This window comes from Pelophylax lessonae (genome assembly GCF_965119305.1).
Source record: "Pelophylax lessonae genome assembly, chromosome: 3".
NCBI classification, from domain to species: Eukaryota; Metazoa; Chordata; class Amphibia; order Anura; family Ranidae; genus Pelophylax; species Pelophylax lessonae.
Window position 1 is genome coordinate 454,220,378 of NC_138770.1, and position 24,932 is coordinate 454,245,309.

The 24,932-nt window shown below is 39.6% G+C and overlaps 1 protein-coding gene across 7 annotated transcripts in view; it reads left to right on the top strand.

Annotated features, from left to right (window-relative positions):
- Positions 1-24,932, top strand: part of SASH1 (SAM and SH3 domain containing 1) — a 1,308,454-nt gene that overhangs the window by 1,201,902 nt on the left and 81,620 nt on the right. For 3 of the 7 annotated variants that reach the window (XM_082250123.1, XM_082250124.1, XM_082250125.1), the window contains 4 exons: positions 9,393-9,525; positions 10,324-11,135; positions 20,824-20,895; positions 23,704-23,847. In XM_082250123.1, coding sequence (XP_082106249.1) covers positions 9,393-9,525; positions 10,324-11,135; positions 20,824-20,895; positions 23,704-23,847 — 1,161 coding nt within the window. The remainder of the gene's footprint in view (positions 1-9,392; positions 9,526-10,323; positions 11,136-20,823; positions 20,896-23,703; positions 23,848-24,932) is intronic. The other 4 variants (XM_082250126.1, XM_082250127.1, XM_082250128.1 and 1 more) reach the window with 2 other exon arrangements.

A 24,932-nucleotide genomic window follows, 5' to 3' on the forward strand; every position in this document is an offset into this window, starting at 1 on the left:
GTGCTTTTTTTACCTGTGAATCACACTACTGCACCGGTAAATTTAGTTATTTAAAATGACTAAACGGTGGTACAGTAGTGCAGAGGCTTACAGTATACTGACCATGTCAGGTGAGAGCGAAGGGGAAGACTCACTGGCAGAATCCGGGTCAATATACGAACCTGAAGTGAGCAGCGGCTCCCTGACAGACAGCTCTGACGACGGATGGGTCCCTGTTAGAACCAGGCGTACCTGACCCCATTCTGGAGTTGCTGAGGTGCAGAGATCGCAGCGTGCTCGTATGGAGCAGAGTGTCGGTACTAGTCCCGCTCATCCTTCTGGTGGCCTGGCAAGCGCCAGTGGCCTAGTACACCCTGGTCCTAGTACAACCAGCACTGCAGTAACACTTGGTGATGTGGCGAGTCCCATAAGTGCAGTTGAAGCTGGTGTGGTGGCTAGCACAAGTAGTGGCCCACAGCCACCGTGTATTCAAAGACAGGCCCGTAGAGCCCATAGTGCCCTCCCTGATGGGCTGGCATATCCCAATTGGCAACCCACTGATATTACAGCGCCCTTACTTCCCCCATTCACTGCCCAACCTGGAATCCACGTGGAAACAGCCAATTTTACGCCCCTGGATTTTTATGAGCTTTTCTTCACAGAAGATCTTTTCAGATCTATTGTGGATTAATCAAATTTTTTATGCACAACAATTCATCGCCGCCAACCCAAATTCGCCCCTTGCCAGACCATTCGGCTGGAAACCTATAACGGTTCCCGATTTTAAAATCTTTCTGGGCCTTTCCTTAACATGGGCATAACCAAAAAGAGTGAATTGTGGCTATATTGGTCCCCTAGCCCAATTCACCATATGCGCGTGAACTCTGCCTCTATGTCCAGGGTGAGATACGAGCCAATTCTGCGATTTATGCATTTCAACGACCATGAAATCCGTCTTCCTTGGGGAGACCCTGAATATGATTGGCTCCACAAAATTCAGCCCCTTGTAGACCACTTCAATCAGCGGTTTGCAGCCTTGTTTACCCCTGAACAAGTTGTCTGCGTTGAGTCCCTGATTAAGTTTACTGGCCGCCTTACTATGAAACTGCATCTCCCCAGCAAGCGTGCCAGATACGGGGTAAAACTGTACAAGCTGTGTGACAGGGCCACAGACTATACAGTTAGTTTCCGGGTCTACGAGGGAAAAGATAGCTCTGTGGAGCCCCCCAACTGCCCAGACTACATAGGGAGCAGCGGCAAGATAGTTTGGGACTTGGTGTCACCTTTATCCGGAAAGGGGTACCATTTGTATGTGGACAACTTTTACACAAGCGTGCCACTATTTAGTCATCTTCTTGAATTACAAATTGGCGCATGTGGCACCGTGCGACCTAATCGCCGGGGCTTCCCCCAACGGCTTGTAAATTCCCGTCTTAGTCGGGGGGAGAGAGCCTGCTTGAAAATGGACAAATTGCTTGCAGTGAAGTGGAGGGATACACGGGATGTTTTTGTTCTGTCCTCCCTTCACGCAGACACAACGATCCAAATTATTACGGCAACTGGTGTTATGGAGAAACCCCACTGTGTCCACGACTAGAACTTTAATATGGGATGGGTGGACCTTAACGACCAGCTTTTGGCGCCGTATTTAGTTGCCCGTAAAGCCAGACGCTGGTACAAAAAAGTGACTGTTTATTTATTCCATTTGGCTATGCTGAACTATACAGGGCATCAGGACGAACCGGATCCTTCAGAGAATTCCAGGAAGAGATCATCAATGCCTACCTGTACTCAGGAGGTGTTCCTGCCAACTTCTCCAGATCATCCTTTATGGGGCCATTATGCTTTGAATAATGCAGTTCAGTTTCCCGCACCATGCGATTTCCATGCAGCTGTGCTTAAGAGAAGGTGCAGAGGCCTTTTCCCTGCAGAAAATCCAGGTACAGGAGCCCATTCAAATGAATGGGCTGGCGTGCCCACACACCCAGACGCAGAGCCGCACGCATGTTAACTGACACTAAGAAAGGAGTTCCTCCCACTTTGTAGAAATGTTTCCCTTACTACTAACTTCTTGCTTCATCTCTGGGACAGGAAGTGAAGAGAAATGAAACAAGACATAAAAAAAACTGACAGAGGTTTTAACCATTCTTTATCCAAACTAAAAAAAAGTTTTGGTTAAACATTTTTAAATAAAGAATATCTCTTTTGCTAGGTGAACTAGACCCTGATGTAGTTGCTAATAGTTCCTGCAAATCTGTATGAATATAAGTAATGTAGGAGAGGCAGGAAATGTCTGTCATTGTTTTGTGAGCCAAGCAAGTGCTTTTGGCCCCAATGGGGACTTGACACACTGATATACTAATTTTGATCAATCTGTTTTTTATTAACAACCCATATGCAATATACATTGCAAATTATAGATCATGTCTGAAAATTGTAGCCAGCAATTCAAAATCTCCTTACAGATCAGTGACTGAATACAGTGATAATCTAAAAATCATTTATAAAATTCCAATGTGTTGCATACTGTGTTTGTGCTGTTTGTGAAGAAAGAAGACAGACATAGAAAATATCAATATTATAAGAGTAATAAATCAAAAAATCTATTACTGTTGAAAGAATGTAGATTTCAGAGTATTCCAGTGGCATGTTAGTGATACTTTAGTGATTCTGATTCACACTTACACTCCTAAGGCCTCATTCCCGCGTCGGAGGCATACATAGCCGTATGCCTGTGGAGGGCCGGGTTTACCCACACAGAGATGTCCAGGTGTTGCATGCATTCCTTTTCAGCCAGTCCCATTGCTGTCAATTGGGATACAGCGGCTGCATGGATATAGCTGCTGCTTACAATGTGACATCTTTACTATTTCATGGCCCAGATGCATCCTGGTATCTATCAGATTACTATCACCTGATTCTGAAATGTCTGTGATCACTTTCAGATCTCAGTTTTAGATTATGGGGACTTTTGCAGACCATCTAAACCTCTACATTACTGCTTGAATTAGTATTTAAATAGTAATGATTTATTTTGGTAAACTTTTAATGAGAAGTTGTTGATACTTATGTACATAAACCCAGAAGAAACCTATGTATTAATGGGGAGAAAAATATGATGAAGTAGAAGGATGAATGTTGATTGGAGCAAAGTGGCTTCTTAACATCCGGCTGCAGTACATCTTTAGTGCATTGACGACATGATCCTATATACACACTTCTTTGTAAAGTGGCAGGGGTCATGCTGATGCCGGCCCCATGAGTGATGAGGAGCAAACTGGACAGGACTGAGGTTTGGGAACCCAGCAAAAAGTTTGCTAAAGCTAAACATATATGCTAAACCCCATTAAATGGTCTATTGGAGACAATTCTTGTTTCTTTTTGTTCTGGAATTTTTTTAAAGCCAGTTTGCAAGCTTTTTTTTTTTTTTTTTTTTTTTTTATTAATGGGCATGAATAGCACAGCACCAGCGTTGGAGACATGTACCAATGCAAAAAAAGTTTTTTAAAAAATCATGGTCAGTTGAGGCATTTAAAGCGTTGTCTATGGTCAGTAAAACTTAAGATGTTTGTCGCTGTTGTGCAGGCACGCACAATTTTAAAGCGTAACATGTTTGGTATCTATTTACTTAGCTTGACATCATCTTTTATATTTTATAAAATAAATTGGGTTCTGTATTGTGTTTTTTTGCATTAGAATTAAAAAATGGTTTTCTTTTTTTCCCTAACAAATTAAAAGTCCTGCGCAAATACCGTGTGCCATAAAAAAAAATTGCAAAACCAATCAATCTATTCTCTAGGGCATCTGCTTTAAAATATATATATATATATATATATATATATATATATATATATATATATATATATATATATATATATATATATATATATATATATATATAATGTTTGGGGGTTCTAACTAGCAAAAAAAACAACTGCATTTTCACATATAAACAAAAAGTGCAGAAAATGCCTGGTCTTTAAGTGGTTAATGCAGCCTAAGGGCCAAAATTAAAATATACATATCCTTTAAATCAGTGGTCCTCAACCCTGGCCCTCAGGGCCCACTAACAGGCCAGGTTTGCAAGATGACTGAAATACATCCCAGGTGATCTCATTTGCTGCTCAGTGATTGCAGTACTCTAGTCTGCATCTCCCCAAGGTAATATTTAAAACCTGGCCTGTTAGTGGGCCCTGAGGACCGAAGTTGAGGACCACTGCTTTAAATAACATACTTGGGGGAATGTCTTGAACCTACATGTGAATTTGCACAGCAGTGCAACATACTCTAAGAGTGACTTTTTATTTTATTTTTTTTTTTTTTTAGAAGCCGTTAAGTACTGTCTGTGATGTTTTTTTTATTTGCACTAACATACAATTTTCCAAGGCAAGGGGTCTTCTTCAAGGTCCAAACAGTACTAATTCACAAACAATTTAGCAGAACAGTGTGTTTGTTTTTTTATTTCCCCTTCCCTAAGAGACTGTATTTTTTTAACATTCTGCTAAAACTTTTGTAAATTGGTACTGCTTGGACCTTGAAGAAGGGGACATACCCTGAAAGCTTGTCCTGAAAAAATGTATGATAGTGAAAATAATCATGCACAGTACACAATTGTTTCTGTTGCAAATGCACTAATACGGCTACAATATATATATATTTTTTTTTTTTACAAACACTAGAGACTTGTGCCCCGTAATTATTCAGGGGGGGGAAGTTACTTCCAGGTTCCAATAAGATCCCTCGCAGACCTCCCCCTCCATTTTTTGAGGGTCAAGATGTAGGGATGAGGCCCTTGTCCCCATCAACATTGGGGCAAGGTGCCTTAAAGTAGGGGGGGGGAGTTTTGGCTCCCCCCTCTCTTGGCAAGGTACTCTCCCAACGCTTAGGGCATGGGACTGGATATGGATCATGGGGGGCCTGCATGCTCACAGCCCCCCACATTTCTTGGCCAGTCAGACTTTTATAAATCTCTAGGAGGACCCTGCTCCATTTCTCTATTTTAAAATAGTGTGATGGCACTTTAAATAGGAAAAAAATGGTATGGGATCCCATTAAATATTCATAAAGAATTAAAAGTAAATTCAGGGATTTTTTCCATCCAATGATAAAGGTAGAATCCTGCAATCTTAACATTTTATAGTAGAAAATAGACATAAAGGTAAACATTAATTCGCACCACTGCTTCTGTAACAAAACTGACAGAAACCTCATAACTAACTGACTTTGTGTATGTCCATTGGAAATAACAGATTCCACTAGTATAATATTTTATTTAATGTAGAAGTACTATTGTTTTTTTTTTTTCTTTTTAACTTCAACGCCCTTTTAAAACTGTGGTGCACTAAAACAGGGGTAAAAATAACTTGCATTATTAGTGAAACAAAAAGGCATGATTTTTTTCAGAACTTTATAAATCGTTCATAGACTTTATTCTTCTGTTGCTCAGACATGATTGAAGGAGGTGTACACTACATGTTAAAGAATTGTTCTCTATAACTAGTATGTTTTTGTATTTGTCTTTTCTTTTGGAATTTCACCAGATACTGCAACAGTTTTGTTTTATTTCAGCAATGATTTAACTTGAAGATGTGTTTTGCTGATACCTATATCAATTAAAGAATAACAGAAATAATTTTAATAAATATAACCTTTTGTTCTGATAAATACAGCATTCTAATGAACATGATTACTGTGATATGCCTTAAAAACATATATTTCTAGTGGAGAAGCGGAAGTATCATATTGTATATAAATTGGCCTTGGTACAAGATCTTTGTTCCATGTTGCTCCATCTGCTGTCGCTGCTGCTGGAGGAAAGATGCATTTTTTTGTTGTTGTTTTATTATATTTTGCTCTTAAGGGGGAACATCTGGGATACAGCGCATTTGATCAAACACAAAATGGATGAAATAAATTTAAAAAAAAAAGTGACATGAAGTTGGGAAATATCTTGTGTATGGTTAAAGGTTTATAGCCTTGTTAACCAATTGCTCTTTGTTATGGGAATACTGAGGTTTGCTTTTTCAAGTGTAAAGCTGGCTATACACTGGCAGATCTTTCTTTTACCTTAGCAAAGTGTAATGGTATAGCCCGTAGCAAGCTTGCACAATACTCTTGAGTTATACTGTTGTCGTGAATGATTTTTCTTCCAAACATTTTTCTAAATTGGTCACATGATTCAACAAAACTCTTTTAGCATGTTGGTTATTTGTGTCTGAACATTTTTGTTGTTTCCATATGTGCATTTTCAGTTCATTGTTAAACCATACACTACCAGTCTATAGAAAGCAGTGCTTTAATTTGTCAGTTGACTTGCAGATAGTACATCATATATGGCCAGAATTACCTAGCCTTCACCATGGAGCTTTAGTCCTTCAGTGTTGGAAAACTTTTTCAAGCTAAAATCATTTGTTAATTTTTTTACGGGTACATGCAATAAGCCATTGTGTTTAGTTTATGCCCCTGTTCCCCAGGAATATCTCTTTGTCTACTTTGGCAACTTTTCAGGACACCATGCATTTGACGTTAACACTCAGCCCCTATTTAGCTGATTGACAGTACAAGTGTTTAGAGTAGCAGGATGCCTCTAAGACAGGCTTTCCAAAAGGGGTGTGCCCATTTCCTACTGTATGTAGTCATCTTAGATGGAGAGTTATGTCACACTCCATCTAAGAAAGTACAATCACAAAGGGGACTACAAGGTTTCCATTAAAATGGTTTTTAAGACAATATAAAAAAAATAATCAAATAAACAAATGTTATACTCAAATGTTTTGTGCAATTAGACCGCACAGAGAAGCCCCAAACCGCCTCTTCTGGGGTCCCTCCGGCAATCTTGGCTCCTCTTGTCTGCCCCCGTAGCAAGCGCTTGCTATGGGGACAGATGTGCTGGCTTGATTCGGAGCTGGGCTGTGTGCATCCACTGACACACAAAGCATGGCTCAGCCCCGCTCCCTGCTTACAGGATTTGTCTGACAGCAGCAGGAACCAACGGCTCCCACTGCTCTCAGCCAAGCTTGTGAGAGTGGGGTGGGAGGAGAGAAGACAGACATAGCGCTAGATCAATACTGGACTCTGGTATGCATTTGGGGGAAGGGGGTGAAAGGGCACAGCAAGTGGCAAAATATTTTTTACCTTAATGCAGGGAATACACTAAGTTAAAAAATGTTTTATCTTTGGAACCACTTTAAATTAAGTCTGTAAATCAATGTTTCCCAACCTTTTTGAGCCCCCCTTTAAATCTCTGCACAATCTCAAGACACCCCATTCTAAAATTAAAAAAAAAATGAAACTTATAGTTTTCCATAATGCAGCAACATCCACAAGTAGGACACCAACTGTTAGAGAGGATTTAGTCTTCTAAAGCAAACACACCTTTGCACACTTGTACTGACAAGTATTCCAATGTATCTCTTCTCACTCATGCAAACAAGGACGCTGTGCAAACATCCAATGTCCTACTTATAAACTGATGTCATTGGTTGTTAGGATGCCGGTGGCTAGAAGGGTCTAATGGTGTACAATAAAAACCTATGACTTTGGATAACTAAAAGACAGGCTTGATCAATCCAATGGCTTGTACAGAAATTTTGGGCAATTAAGCATTTTGCCAAGGCACCCTGATTGAATAAGGCTGCTGTACATAACTGGTTTAAGGATGTGGTCATGTTAATTTCCTCACTAATGAAGGCTGGGCACAGGTGATTTCTGTGATGTAGGTGGTAGTCGATTTCCCTGAAAGAGACCTCTCCACAGCTATATGTTTTACCATTCTGGTTTATCTTGCAAGTATGCTATTTCTTCTTTCAAGTTCAGATGTTAGGTTTCCAAGCTTCTAATGTCATCATCTTCAGCATCACCTTTTCTTAAATCTTTTTAATCTTTTTTCTTCTGGTAACTCGTTGAATGGCTTTCATCAACAAAACAGTACAGTTGAAGATCAAATAATAACTGTAGTCATGGTGATTAAATTAACTATTTGTTCAAATATGACCATTTTATTATAATCCACACATTTTGTGATGTACTGGACTAAAACTGAACTGACAAACAAATTCACTTAGTGATGATTTTAAATTAGTTTATTTAAAATAAGATGATTTACATATGACCCAAGGGTCATATGTATAGGTAGGAACACATTTAAAAATGTGAACCTAAAGTTACTTTAGGCCCTCCCTCCCACATATGTGACAATTATATGTGAATGTCAGAGCAGCTTATATTAAAGAAGAACATTTATTTCAATGCTCTTCCCATAAGGTAGGACAGTTTTGTTTGAAAGTTCAGTTTTAGGCATAGAAATGCCTCTTACCAAATGCCCTGAGGGCAGGTTTGGAAATGATCAAGGTCCAGGTACACCAAAAAATTCAGTTAGTGTCCACTCTGGCATATTAGTTCTACAACAACACCTCAGGAATAGGATGAAAATGTTGTCAAGATGATTTTCCCCTGTATCAAACCATTTTATTACAGGTGATCACTCACTACAGTATCACTAATACAGCTCCCTATCTCCCAAGGCATCACTCTGTCATTGCTGGAACCAGCAAGTTGTAATTTTGACACTGCTTCATTGCTAGTGAGATCCTGTGCATTCAAGCCCGGGAGGGTGTGATTTGTGTTAGAAAAAGAGATCATTGCATAGTGATTTTTATGTTCAGCGCCATACATAATTTGTTTGATTCTTAATTCATATTTTAGAGCGGTGATAACAGTTGTGTTAAGTAGCCGTAACTTATTGTTTACTTTTACTGGTCCTTTTATATGGGATCCTTTATTTGTGTGTAATTACGTTTGAAATGTAGTTTTGGTTATAGCATTTATATGCCATGTGTTGGATGCAATTAAAAAAAAAAGTTAAATCAACTCTGTTCGTCTGAGTATACTAAAATTATCTTGTGTCTGAGGCTGTATGGTGCTTGATGTCTGCTTGTAGGATTGTGTGTCCATTGTAAAAGAAAATTTTAATTGATTTTCTACATTCTAGACACTACTACAGATATCATATTGTCTGAAAGAATCTAAAACAAGAAGCTTTTTTTAGGCTAGTTTTGTGGATTTGCTCTATGTCCAAATTTTCCCTAAACTCAGAATGTTACTTTTAAAAATTACTTGTGACCCCTTTATTTTTCTAATCGCAATTGAGAGGGAAAATAATTTGGATCAATATGAAGCTTTACTGAAGATGAAGAGCAGCTATCATTTTAATACTGTAAATTTTAAGTCGTCATGATTATAGGCGGCCATATTTTTTTTTTACAGTGTTGTCAGTGTGGCCTAACTTATGGTAAATAAAGTGTTTGCCATTGAAGCAGCAGTATTTTCAACACATAGGAGTGCACTTATTACTATTTATACTTTTGCTTTGTAGTTCTCGATCTATTTGTGTGTATTTTCTCCTTCCCTACTAGTCAAGAGAACAGTCTGATGAAGAGTCAGAGGAGTCGGTGAAGTTCAAGAGGCTTCACAAGCTAGTGAACTCTACTCGAAGAGTCAGGAAGAAGCTTATCAGAGCAGAAGAAATGAAGAAACCCAATACAGAAGGTGAATATGGCTTTTCAAAATTATTAAATAACAATGCTGAGAAAATCATGCATTAAGCCAAACACAAAGAAAATTCAATAATTAGTTGCATTTGAGTCTGTATCCTAAACCCACATAACATAGGCTGGTTTACAGGATCACACAATTTTCTTAGCATCTATAGTATATGATAGTCCTACATTTAAAATGCCTTTCAAAGTTGCCATAAATCTAGGCCAGTGAAAACTTGAGCACACAGAAGTTTTTGGACAGCAGAGAGAGACAGCAAGTAGAGTTGCCGTGTGTTCTGTGTTAGATTTAGACCTTTTATGTAACATCAAAGTAACATAGTGTAGCGATCACTGTGAGGTTACCATTCAGTGTTTGTTAGATTTATGAAGTTAGATCTATAGGTTATGGTTATTACTTATTTTCTTCTTAGGCTCATCTTGCATATATTTTAGTTTTCAGTGGGCATAAGTGAACTTACCCACTGATTTGTTTCTGCACCACTGTGATCTTAAAACTAAAATTACTGGCTATTCTTTCCAGCCTCACACTCAACTGTTGCAATTTAAAGTGAATAAATAAAAACCCATAAACTGGTTTAAGATCCTCTTACTGGGTAGAAAGGGGCACTTGGGGGCAAAGATGTCACACATGCTAACCCAAGACATAGGAGTCAGTAAGTGATCAGTCTGTTCTAATAATGGTATCCCTGCATTATCTACTAACAGCTTATGCAATAGTGGTTTTGCCCCACATTCCTGGAATTTTAAAAGCTTCTACATAGTCTTAAAATTGTATTTCCTTCAATAGGTCCGGAAGATGCAGTTCACAGCACTCCTATTGTGGATGATAAATCTGCACTTTATTCTGGAGTTCATAAGAAGCCGCAATGTAGAGATAATTCACTGGAAAAAGCACAGCCTGAAGATAGTCCATATTCAGTGTCCCCATCATCTGGAAACCTTGAGACAATGAGTGTTAACAGAAAACTTGTAAAGACTTTAAGCAAATCCGATAGCAGGGGTCTCATCAAACCCCCAAAGAAGATTGGAACATTTTTTTCCTATCCAGAGGATGAAAAGTCCCAAAAAGTCTCTCGCTCCTTTACAGAACGAGAATTAAAGAAAAGCCTAGGCTCTTTAAACCATGGGGTAAGTACAGAAAGTGTTTGTTTTTATGACCGAAACAGGAACAAGCATCACCTTTTGGTTTCTATGGAAGAGGTACAAAACATCAGAAAACAGATACGACTGAAGAAACTTGACTCTAACTACTCATGTGCTAGAGCTTTTCTCTGTCAGAGACCAGCCAGGAAAGGAATGCCTTCCCCTGCCTGTGACCAACAAACTTTTCGCCAGAGGTGTAGAAGTGGCAACAGTGTCTTTCCTAACCGAAGGCCAAGAGGTCGAACAGTCAGTGAATTTAACATAACCTATGTGGTGGAGAGGAGTCTGTACAGTCATTTGAACTTAACCCACCTTGTGCGCCCTGTAAGTGACAGGACTCTTAGCAAGGCCGAGAAGAGATGTCTGTTAGAAGAGGAAGAGGAGGCTGAAAGAAAATGGGCTGCCACTGTCGACCGCTGTACTAAAAGGGTTCTCTTGAGAATCCACCAAAAGTCTGTGAGTCGAAAAGGTTGATGTTGATCCTCTATCTCCCACTGAGTTGCAGTCAGAAGTGATTTTACATAACCTCACCCACTTGTGACCTTCAGTTTAGATGTGCTCATTTTTCCCACATCTGGTAGATGCCAAAATAAATCTTACATGGAATATGTCATAGTACACAGTTTAATGAACTGTGGATAGTTTTTAAAGTGCAAATATTGCCCCCTGCAAATGCACTGGCATAAATGTGTTACTGGTTTACAAATTACAAAGTACTTTTTTTATTATCTCAATGTCTTTGTGGATTTAAGTTTCTTCATAGCTAAAGGAGTTATCTGGAGCTGGCAATGCTAGTTACAGTGTTATATAATTCCACAACCTCTTCCCTAGTTAAACAATAAACATCTTGGTAAATACTGTCATTATCCAGACTGTACTTTTGGAAATGCCTTAGGGGAGTCAACATTTTACTTCTGTATGATAGAGACCCTTATATTCCTAAAATGTTTTGTTTTATTGCTAAGCAATAGCTTGTTGCAGCTTCATGGTAATGACTATGTCATTTAACCTCTTTTTGTTTCACACATATTAGAAATCCATAACACAGTGAAAAAGCAGTAAAGTAGCTTTCACTCGTTTCTCTCAACAAACTCATTTTTTTAGTATTACACAACCCCTCTTTAACACAAGCAGGAAACCACACATTAACTGGAATTACATTCATTGCTGACTGCAACTTCTGGGAGATACTGGAAAGTCATATTTTGTGGAAGTGGTCATTCCATATTCCATTTTATTTTCAGACAACAATGCATGCAAATAGTTTAATTCATGCCACGTATTTATTGCGTTACAGAGATTTTTGTATTTGATTGCATGAACATTACGTCATTAAATATATGTTTCATCCAATGTTCTTATAGCAAGATGGACAGACAAGTCAATCCCTACATTGCCCTACTCCTAAAATAGGTCCCTCATATTTACTAGTGTTAAAAGAAATATAGATCAGCAAGTTAACTAAGGCATGCTTTTTGATTATCTTTTCTTATTGTTTTAGGTAAAATACTGTTTTATCTTAGGCAGCTCCACATTGATGTGTTTAATCAGAATAACCTAGATCTCTGTGAAACTCCTTTATGGGGGTAAACTAATTAGAATGTTTTTATTGTGAATATTAAAAGGAAAATACTCTCAAGATTATTATGCTGAAATACAGAAATCTCAAGTGTGAAATCTAAACAGATGTGTAAACACATTTTAATGCAGTTAGCTATTTTTTCAGGCTAGCTGGTAAGTTTGGTGGGGAATTTTGTGTTTGTATAATACAGCTATGTATTTATTTAAAAAAAAATGTGTTTTACAGGCAACTAACTCTTTCTTAATATCTGTCTTTTTTAATACCATTTTACAGCACAATTCAAAATGGGAGAGGAAGGGTCAGTACTTGGAGTCAGCCAGTCTCTGCTTTGTGTGGTGACAAGGACAGCGGAGTGAGCATAGCAATGACCTGATCTGTGTGCTTTGCTTCTCCATTTCAGTCACAGGCTGGAAACCGCAAGGTGACCAAACTGTCCTGCTTTACTGCACTGGCAAAAAGTGTGGTCACTAACCTGATTGTGCTGCCTGGTAGGGCTGACTGGGAAAAACTACAAATCCCTTTTGCAAGTAAAACCAGTCCCACATATGAATCTCAACTACGTTTCAGCTGTTTGACTGAACTTCTGCTTTAAATGAACTAGGTTCTTCAATGACACAGGGACATCCCAATACCTATCTGCTAAAGACTCTGCTGTACCACGTGTTTTGTGCATGTGGAGGCTCTTTGTATAAGCACCTTATGTCAAACAAGTACTTCACTCCCCCCCCCCCCCCCCACCCCAATCCCCTGTTGCCTTTTAATTACTTCAGGCGCTAAGAACGTACCTGTATGTCCCCAAATTGAAGTGGTTGTACCAGGATCATGGCTGCAGCTGTAGCCATGCTCCTGGTACCAATGTTTTCAGCCAGTGATGGGATTTATTGTAAAAGTGTTTAGAGCGGCCCTACAGCCACCTGGATCACTTCTACAGAGCTTAGAAGTGGCTCTCCCTATCCCATCTGCTACCTCTTTTGGGCTCTGCCATGCAATTGGGGAGCCTGCGACTGCCATTTTGTGTCTTGGAGCATTGAGGGGAGGAAGGTGCATAACCCATCCCCCTCCCCCTGTGATGTAAGAAACAAGAAGCGACAAGGATTTTGACACTTCTGGTTTCAGCTTGACGATTACAAGCCGGTACCAGCTTGTAAAGCATTTAATCAAACCAATCTAAAGGATCCCAGATCTCTCAGTAAAGAGTACCTCTCACTGCCTATACTATTGCAAGTGATGTTGTTTATGCCTTGTGATAGCAATAAAGTTAACAATAAACAGTGTAGAAAAAAAATGTAAATAAATAATAAAATTAAAAAGAATTAAAGTGCTCTCATGCTAATGAGCTAATACAAACTCATACATAGGTCCTGTAGGCATATGTAAACTGTGCTTACACCATGTGAAATATCCCCACGAACGTCAGAGCGAGAGCAACCATTTTAGCACCATACTTCCTGTTTGAACTGGTAACATGTAAAGGTTTTTAAAGCATTGTCTATGGAGATTTTTAGGTCCTGCAGTTTGTCGCCATTCAACAAGGTTGTGTGCTATTTTTAAGTGTGACATTTTACAATATCTCACAAAAGTGAGTACACCCCTCACATTTTTGTAAATATTTTATTATATATTTTAATGTGACAACACTGAAGAAATGACACTTTGTTACAATGTAAAGTAGTGAGTGTACAGCTTGTATAAGAGTGTTTTTTGTTGCCCTCTCAAAATAGGAGTATACTCCTAAGTGAAAATGTCCAAATTGGACCCAATTAGCCATTTTCCCACCCCGGTGTCATGTGACTCGTTAGTGTTGCAAGGTCTCAGGTACAAATGGAGAGCAGGTGTGTTAAATTTGGTAATATCACTCCCACTCTCTCATACTGGTCACTGGAAGTTCAACATGGCATCTCATGACAAAGAACTCTGAGGATCTGAAAAAAAGATTTGTTGCTCTACATAAAGATGGCCTAGGCTATAAGATTGCCAAGACCCTGAAACTGAGCTGCAGCATGGTGACCAAGACCATACAGCAGTCCAACAGGACAGGTTCCACTGAGAAAAGGCCTCGCCATGGTCAACCAAAGAAGTTGAGTGCATGTGCTCAGCATCATGTCCAGAGATTGTCTTTGGGAAATAGACTGTATATACAGTATCTCACAAAAGCACACCCCTCACATTTTTGTAAATATTTTATTATATCTTTTCATGTTACAACACTAAAGAAATGACACTTTGCTACAATGCAAAGTAGTGAGTGTACAGCTTGCATAACAGTGTAAATTTGCTGTCCCCTCAAACTAACTCAACACACAGCCATTAATGTCCAAACCGCTGTCAACAAAAGTGAGTACACCCCTAAGTGAAAATGTCCAAATTGTGCCCAAAGTGTCAATATTTTGTGTGGCCACCAATATTTTCCAGCACTGCCTTAACCCTCTTGGGCATGGAGTTCACCAGAGCTTATTAGGATACCTCTTCCACTCTTCCATGATGACATCAGGGAGCTGGTGGATGTTAGAGACCTTGCGCTCCTCCACCTTCCGTTTGAGGATGCCCCACAGATGCTCAATAGGGTTTAGGTCTGGAGACATGCTTGGCCAGTCCATCACCTTTACCCTCCGCTTCTTTAGCAAGGCAGTGGTCGTCTTGGAGGTGTGTTTGGGGTCGTTATCATATTGGAATACTGCCCTGCGGCTCAGTCTCTGAAGGGAGGGGATCATGCTCTGCTTCAGTATGTCACAGTACATTTTAGCATTCATAGTTCCCTCAAAAAACGGTAGATCCTGAGTGCCGACAGCATTCATGCTGCCCCAGACAATGACACTCCCACCACCATGCTTGACTGTAGGCAACACACAATTGTCTTTGTACTCCTCACCTGGTTGCTGCCATACATGCTTGACACCATCTTAACCAAATAAGTTTATCTTGGTCTCATCAGACGACAGGACATGGTTCCAGTAATCCATGTCCTTAGTCTGCTTGTCTTCAGCAAACTGTTTGCGAGCTTTCTTGTGCATCATCTTTAGAAGAGTCTTCCTTCTGGGACGACAGCCATGCAGACCAGTTTGATTCAGTGTGCAGCGTATGGTCTGAGCACTGACAGGCTGACCCCCCACCCCTTCAGCCCCTGCAGCATTGCTGGCAGCACTCATACGTCTGGTTCCCAAAGATAACCACTGGATATGACGCTGAGCACGTGCACTCACCTTGTTTGGTCAACCATGGCGAGGCCTGTTCTGAGTGGAACCTGTCCTGTTAAATCGCAGTATGGTCTTGGCCACCGTGCTGCAGCTCAGCTTCAGGGTCTTGGCAATTTTTTTATAGCTTACGCCATCCTTATGTAGAGCAACAATTATTTTTTTCGGATCCTCAGGGAGTTCTTTGCCTTGAGGTGTCATGTTGAAATTCCAGTGACCAGTATGAGAGAGTGAGAGCGATAACACCAAATTTAGCATACCTGCTCACCATTCACACCTGAGACCTTGTAACACTAATGAGTCACATGAAACCAGGGAGGGAAAATAGCTAATTGGGCCCAATTTAGACATTTTGACTTAGGGGTGTGTTCACCTTTGTTGGCAGCGGCTTAGACATTAATGGCTGTGTGTTATTATTTTAAGGGGACAGCACATTTACACTGGTATGCAAGCTGTACGCTCACTACTTTACATTGTAGCAAAGTGCAATTTCTTCAGTGTTGTCACGTGAAAAGATATAAGAAAATATTTACAAAAATGTGGGGGTGTACTCACTTTTGTGTATACATACACACGCTCTTATAAATAAATGTATATAAATATTTTAAAATGTATTAAAACGTTTTTGATTAAACCCTGCGTATGCACAATTATCATTATTTTGCTGGTGCTGCACCTGTATTTCAAAGGTTAGCTGCTCATTTAGGTCTAGGGAGAATGTAATAGAAGATTTGCTTACCTGATCCGCTGCGCTGCTGAACCCCTCCAGCAGTCTAAGGTCCTAATGTCATCAAGACTGATGCAGAGTTCATAGCCCTCTGCATTGGATATGAAGACATTGGATATGAAGGACAGTCCTCAGCCAGAGCATGGGGGATCGCTATTTGCTATGGGAGTGAAGGATCAGATTTTTTTAAGTTTCTTGATGCAGTTATTTCCCCTAAATGTGTGTAGTCAATGAAACTCGAAGTTAAATGAAATCTATCCAACAGTAGTAAAACTTTAACTTTTAACACACGTCACTCTTTCGAAAACAAAAAAATTTTGCTGAAGGTTTAAATAAGATCTTGGAAATCTGTGTCAGAAGGTTCTGATTTAGTTTTGTCTCACATTAATTATTATGGAATCCCAAATCGATTTAGCAAATATTTCTGCTAATTTTTGCCACATTCGTTCAATTCTGACGGATAGATGAATCCTGGTATGGTAGAGTGCAATAGAGATTAACACCGTCAGCACTTTCAAAGCTTTAGCAGTCCTAAAGTTTTAAGGCTTTGGGATCCTTTGCTAAATTTGATCTAAAGTGTCTTATACTGTATATCCCATAGGCCAAAGTCTCATAGCGCTGAGAAAGCTATAAAGCTTCCGTTCCGTTTTGTATTGGTCATAGCTTGAAACAGCCTTATGTGTGTTATGCTGTCCATGATAAGAAGTTCTCCCAAGAAAAATCTGGGGACATTTCTTTTGGTCCTCTGTAGCGTTGGATCGCTCTACTGTTCTTGTGCGACACACTAAAGGATTGGTCAAAATAATCCATGATCAGTACTTAACACTTCCAATGCTAGAAAAGCAATCATAATTAACCCTGGGGTAGTCAAAAACAGATCCTTTTCTGGGCATATCAAATCTCAGATTAGGGATGGGATTAGACTGTTTGCTGTTGTTTTTTTTATGTTTAAAAGAATAAAAATAGCATGCATTTTTAGTTGTATCAGTACTTTCTCAGATTACTTTATATTGCTTGGTAATTTTACAGACTTGCTGGGTAATTTTACCTAGTTCATCTAGTTTTGTGTCAATAAATATCTTGTAATATATATATTTACAACATATTTTACAACTGTTTTTGCTGGTCTGTGCTGTGAGTTTTATTACTCTGTGTTTTGTGGAAATTAAACTTCACTATTTAGCCAAGTTACTCCCCCTTTGTTGTGTAGTGGCACAAATCTGTTTATCTCCCTAGTGTGGTTACAGTCCTTTGTTATTAAAACCTGGCTTTTTCTATTTCCTCCAGCTGCCTAGTATGTTTACTCTTCACAGATACTTTTCTAGTTTTACAGAGAAGTGTACACTGTCTTGTTTCTCCCTGATCAGTTGAACAAAAGGCCAGCTGAACTATCTATTTCTTGTGACAGACGGCCAGTTTAATAAAATAGAACTGTAGAACATCTGTGAAGTTAAGCCAGTCATATACTGTTCGATTCTCTGCCGGTTCAGCAGAGTCTGGCTGGGATTCGAACCATATATGGGCAGACTGATTGTACCCAAGTGGACCATTCCATCAACTTAGGTACAACCAGCATATTGGATTTTTCCACATACCATTACTGCCAGCGGCTATAGCCGCTAGCAGTAAGAATTGTATTCTGGCAGCCAAGAATGCCCCCCCACCCCACTGACAATACAGTGCAGCGAGAGGCATTTACTCATCAACCCTGACTGTGTTGATGGGAGAATCAAGTGATTTTCTCTCCTTCCACCCGTGCTGGAAGGAAAGAAAATAGTATTCTCTACAGCTGGCTTTAGCAAAGCAATGGAATCTGTCTGGTATTTTAGTAGCCAATTATACCTGGCTGCTTTGGGATTAGAGTTTTCAAAAATACCAAATTAACCAAAGGTACCAGTATTTACAAGAAATTTTAGCAGTCTTTTTTATACCAAAAGTTAATTAAAACCGAAATAGGAGGAAGCACAAGTGGTCAAAGATGGAAGTCTTGGCATGCTATGTCTGGTATGGCAGTTTTATTTACCACTATTTTAACCACTTGCCGACTGCCTAACGCCGATCTACGTCGGCAGTCAGCCCCTCACAGGCAAAGTGACGTAGGGCTACGTCACTAGCTTGTGAGGGTCTAGGGAGCGAGCGCGCACGCGCTGCCTGAGGCGCGCTCCCGCGTGGTCACGGACCCCCCCCGCGCGTGTGACCACTCGGCGATCGGCGGGGGAGAGGGAGAATGTCAGGCAGCTTGTGTAAACAAGCCACCTGTCATTCTCCTCGCTGTAAAGACACTGATCACACGGATCTAGTATGTAGATCCGTTGATCAGTGTCCTTACAGCTCAAGCCACAGCCAATCACAGTAGAAAGCACGCCCCTAGGGATACACACAGCCCCTCCCTCCCAAATAAAGTTAACCCCTTCACTACCAGTGTATTTTTACAGTAACAGTGCATATGTATAGCACTGATTACTGTAGAAATGTCACTGGTAACCCCAAAAGTGTCACAAATGTCAGTCAAGGGTCCGATCTGTCCGCCTCAATGTCGCAGTACCGCAAAAAAAATCGCAGATCGCCGCCATTACGCATTAAAAAAAAACAACAAAAATGACAAAAATCTTTCCCTTTGTTAGTAAACGCGATAACTTTTGCGCAAACCAATCAAAATACGCTTTTTGCGATTTTTTTTTTTACCAAACATAGGTAGCATAAAACAAATTGGCCGAAAATGTTAAAAAATTTTGATTTTTACATTTTTTTTGGGGGGAATTTCTTATAAAAAAATGTGAAAAATATTGCTATTTTTGCAAAATTGACGCTTTTTTTTGTTTATAGCGCGTGATCAAAAAATCGCACAGGTGATCAAATACCACCAAAAGAAAGCTCTGTTTGTGGGAAAAAAAGGACGCCAAATTTGTTTAGGTACAGCGTCGCACGACCGCGCAATTGTCCGTTAAAGTCACGCAGTGCCGAATCGCAAAATACCCCCTGGTCAGGAAGGGGGTAAAATCTTCCAGGGCTTAAGTGGTTAAATACCAACACAGTGGACTCTTTTTAAACAAACAATTTAATTTAAAAAAAGGGGCAGCATTTGGTAAAAGATGGACACCTAATTGAATTGTTTTTCCCCTTTAAACTGTGTTAAATGCCATTGGTTACATTTAGGCTGCAGGCCCTATGGCAAACCTTAGGGTAATATATTTGAATTACAACTTTAAAAACCATGTTTTAAGGAAAGCAGTCAAATATACAAGATACAGCTGTGCTTGGAGATATTCTTTATTGGTTACTGTTAAAATCTGTCTTTGAGCTGTGATTTATATGGGAAAAATGTAAAAGGAGAGTCAAGATTTCAAATCCATGCATATCTTTTAAATTACGTCAAGAACAAGCTTAACAAGTTTTTTATTTTCCAAGGGGTGGGACTTCTGTATATGGGATGTTAAAACACACATTTAGTATTTTTGGTGTAGTCCTTTGATTAGTGCTGGAGAATAATTTTGTCAGGTTTATAATGGAAAAAAAAAACCACTAAGCTTACTATTTATCATATTCGTTACGAATCTCTGATGTCATGCAGAGCTCCACGACATTTTGTGGATTGCAATATTTGTAAAATTGGTTGAAAAGACTGTCGTTTTTCAAGATGATTGTTTTACAGCCTCTTCATACTGCAGCACATATACGGGCAGTATCTATGTGAATTAGCTTTGTAGCAGAAGGCATTTTTCTAAACTTCTTTCCCTGTTGCAAACAAAAAATAGACTGAACCCACATGTGTAGCATATCATCTGTACTAAATTTGAATGCATTTTGTTTTCATTGCCCCAGGATTACTTCATGTGTGCACATTAAAGGCAACAGACCTCTACTGCAGCTTTCTAGGCCTGTCTGCCTTAAATTTTCTTTTATTTTAATGTAGAATGTGTTCCCTGTAAATTAATTGTTATCTTTTTGTTTGTGTTTTTTCAAGCATGCCAAAAGATTAAATTCCTTTCCAATTACTGCAAATTTGTACTACTTATAAATGTAAAAAAAAATCCAAAACTATAAGTCTTTCTCATATTGCAATAATCAAGCTGAAGGAGTATAGGTATTTGTGTCTGGTGAATTGGGAAGAAATAAAACGTTCTCTATTACCTTTTTGCATTATTTTCTTTCTCATGCCAGTATAGATAGCTAGGCCTCTTTGTCAGCCATATAGACAGATCAGGAGAGACCTATGCAGGGCTTTCTGTTATGAATAGTAAGCCATGTGGTTGCCATACGATAGCTCATAATGCATTATATTGTGATGACTGAAACAGCTCTGTAGGCTTTGATGAAGGATAAAAATAATTCAGCCGTACAACTCTATGGAAAGCCATTTTTATTCCCTCAAGCCAAAATGAAATGTGAAGGAAACATATTCATTAATAGTTTAAAGAGAGTAATACTCAAATACCATTTCATGGTAAGCATGAATCATTGTGGTGAAGCATCTAGTTTGGTATTTTTTGATTTTTTCCATTTTGTATGTTTTCATATGTTCTCATGATGACTGAAGTTATCTTTATATTTTAATTCCTTATATTTTTGCTCCTGTCTCTCTCTCTCTCTCATTCCTTTTTTCTCCTTTATCTTTTATTCCTTCCTGCTATGTTCACTTCACAGAGGACCTGCAGCTTTGGTGGGTTTGACCTTGGTAATCGTTCAATACTTGTTGGAAATAATGCAGATTCACTGGTGAGTTTCTCAGGTTCCTCTAATTTCAGTAATTACTGTATGTTTATAGTTTTAGCCTAAATGCACTGCAAATGACTCAACACATTCAGGTAAATTTACAGCAAAATAACCAACTCGCATAAGCAGAGATGCTACCATACAGTGCTATTGTTGTAAAGAAGCTAAAGTCAAAGTATTGTGCAATGTTTGGTGTCAGAGCAGTATTTCCCAAAAAAAAACATTTCCACAAAGTATTTCTAATCTGTCTTTTTACTACCTCCTAAACAAACCCTTACCTTTTAAGCGTCCCCTACCTGAAACCTAACATTTTAAATTAACACCTAAAATGTACTCTTAAAAGCTTAGTCCACTACTGAGACCATATTAAATGTATTTGAGAAAATAAACCTACCTAGCCCCCCTGCATCTCACACAGCCCACCCTACACACACCCCCTGCATATTACACTGCACCCCCCCCCCCACAGCTACTTAAGCTACTACTTAAGCCACTTTGGTATGTTTACACTAACGTCCCCGTTTGCTAATGACAAGTGTCCTACTCGGCACTCACATGACCAGCCGGCTCTCTCCTCCTCCCCTCCCTGATGACATCAGTGGGGGACTCTCAGCCCCTCCCAATCTAGCTGTCAGATCGGGAGAGGGGAGAGCCAGCGGATCACAGAGAGACGCTCAGAAATCCGGTATCAAGCAGCATTTTTTTTTTAAATAAAGCACCGGCACTGGGACACCTGTCAGCATACAGGGACGTTTGTGTAAACATAACAAAGTGGCCTAACAGCCCCTTTAAAATGTCTACGGGCGGGGTTCATGTGAATTCATCATGTGCACTGACGGGCTGGACATTTAGTGGCAGTGGGCCGGATGCGTCCCAAGGGCTGTTGGTTGCCGACCCCTGAATTACAGCCTCAAGTCTTTTTGAGTATGATGCTACAAGCTTGCAACATCTATTTTTGGGCATTTTCTTCCATTTTTCTTTGCAGGACCTCTCAAGCTCCATCAGGTTGGATGGGGAGCATCAGTACACAGCCATTTTCTGATCTCTCCAGAGATGTTCAATTGGGTTCAAGTCTGTGCTCTGGCTGGCAAGGACATTCACAGAGCTGTCCCGTTGCCACTCCTTTGTTATCTTGGCTGTGTGTTTAGTGTCCTGTTGGAAGAACCTTTGCCCCAGTCTGAGTTCCACAGCGCTCTGGAGCAGGTTTTCAAGGATGTGTCTTTGCATTGCTGCATTCATATTTCCCTCAATCCTGACTAGTCTCCCAGTTCCTGCCACTGAAAAACATCCCCACAGCATTATGCTGCCACCACCATTCTTCACTGTAGGGATGGTTTTGGCCAGGTGATGAGCGGTGCCTGGTTTCCTCCAGACACGATGCTTGCCATTCAGGCCAAAGAGTTCAATCTTTGATTCATCAGACCAGAGAATTTTGTTTCTCATGATCTGAGAGTCATTCAGGTGCCCTTTGGCAAACCCCAGGCAGGCTGTCATGTGCCTTTTACTGAGGCGTGGCTTCCATCTGGTCACTCCACCATACAGGCCTGATTAGTAGAGTGCTGCAGAGATGGTTGTTCTTCTTGAAGGTTCTCCTCTCTCCAAAGAGAAATGCTGGAGCTCTGTCAGAGTAACCATCGGGTTCTTGGTCCCCTCCCTGACTAAGGCCCTTCTCCCCCAATTGCTCAGTTTGTCCAGGCGGCCCAGTCTAGTTCTGGTGGTCCCACATCTCTTACATTTATGGATGTTGGAGGCCACTGTGATCTTTGGGACCTTCAATGCTGCAGAAATTTTTTTGTACCCTTCCCCAGATCTGTGCCTTGATACAACCCTGTCTCGGAGGTCTACATGCAATTCCTTGAACTTAATGACTTTGTGCTCTGACATGCACTGTTAACTGTGGGACCTTGTATAGACAGGTGTGTGCATTTCCAAATCATGTCCAATCAACTGAATTTACCACAGGTGGATTCCAATCAAGTTGTAGAAACATCTCAAGTAAAATCAGTGGAAACAGGATGCATCTGAGCTCAATTGTGAGTGTCATGGCAAAGGCTATGAATACTTATGTACATGTGATTTTTATTTTTTTTTATAAATTTACAAAGATTTCAGACAGATCTCTTTCACATTATGGGCTATTGTTTTTAGAATGTTGAGGAAAATAATCAATTTAGTCCCTTTTGGAATAAGACTGTAACATAACATGCAGAAAAGGTTAAGCGCTGTGAATACTTTCTGGAGGCACTGTATACATGTATGATGGTATAAGCACTGCAGATTTGTTATAAGATTTTCTGTTTTGTACACTGTTTTGAATAATGATTGAGCCTTTGCTCACTGGAAATCTTTAGACATCTCTTACCAAAAGGGAATCATTGAATGTGAGTGTCACTGAGCAAAACTTTTTTTTTTTTTTTTTGGCTAAAGTTAGGAGCAATCTAGAATGCAGTAAATTCTCTAGGTTTTTAAAATCAAAATCCCCAGACAAGCCTTTAACAAACCAATCAAAGTTAACCAACTCACCAACTGTTGTCTGTATAATTCCCAATAAATTTGGCCTTTGATTTAGATGACTTTAAAAAAACACAGCATAAGAAATAAAATGTAATAATAAGATTTTCTGTTTGGGATGATTAGGCTCTTGATGTATGGTGGAACATCTGGGCGTGTGGTTAAGGGTCTAGAAATATGTTTATTGCAACCATTTGTTCTTTCTTGATTAGCTATAAATAAAAAGAAAAAACGTAACCTACCGCTCACCACACTCTCTCACATTTAGGAATGCACATTTGACCTGATTTACTCTTGCAGGAAAAAGATGGACAAGTTATATACAAGGAAGTCATCAAATCTCCCAGCACACCAAGGATATCACTTGGAAAAAAAGTAAAGTCTGTCAAGGAAACCATGAGGAAGAGGATGTCCAAGAAATACACAAGTTCTGTGTCAGAGCAGGTCAGTAGGAAATTTACATTCCTTTCCTGCAATTTGTTTATTGAAATTAAGCTGCTTTAAAAACAGAAACAAGCCTTTAAATTCTGGAGTCCAGCTGTGTTTTAAGGCCACACTCCTGAATAGAAAAGCTGCAGCAGCTACCAAACATATGGCTGCTGTTGTGTATACGTGTTCCTAGACTGCCACATACTGCTCAAGTTAGTCAAAATCTCTTGTTTAGGAAACAGTTAACGTAGCATTCTTAGCATTTTGGTGTGTTAGTGATGATCCATGCAGTCTGGGTGATGTGACTTTACAAACAAGATTGTAAATTGATTACTAATACAAGTTCCTGCAAGTTGTCTGTGACATATGGCTTCATTCATTCAAACGCCTAAGTCATGGCCTTGTGTGCATTCTTAGTTGCTTTTACAATTTTTGCAATCGTAGTAAAAATATCAGGAATTGCCTTAAGAGAATAGGTTCACTTTGTAACCTAAAAAGTAAATAGCATTTGACTTAAGGCCTGGATCACATTAGTGCGATTTCAAATACGACTTGAGTGGCACAGAATCGCAGTGGAAATCACATTGTTTTCAAAGGCTCCCGTTCACATCAATGCAGCACAGCATGGTTTGATTTAGGATCCTGTGCTACTTTGGTGTGATTCCAGCATGATTTTGGCCCCATAGAATCTGCAAACCAAATCAAAAAGGCAGCCAAGCACTACATATTCGCATCATAAGTTTCCTTTTCTTTTATTCTCTTCGAAAATGAACCAATGGATCTGAATGTTCACTGCGGGCAAGAACTCTTTTATCTCCATCTTTTCATTAATTCTCTTTTTTTGTTTCCTACAAATAGCATAATTTCATTGAAAATTAAGAGGTTACAAATCCAGCCATTTCTCAGTGCTTTGACAAATACTGCCCTCCAGTGTTAACATAGCTACATTACATGCATAATCACTTGTTAATAAAGGCAATTGAGTCTGCTGGATCTAATTACATATCTTAGCAGTAAACAATGGCTGCTCATTGAAGGAAAGTTATTTAGGAAAGTGATAGTTTCATGCAACATAAACTATCAACACAGAGAAGGCATTT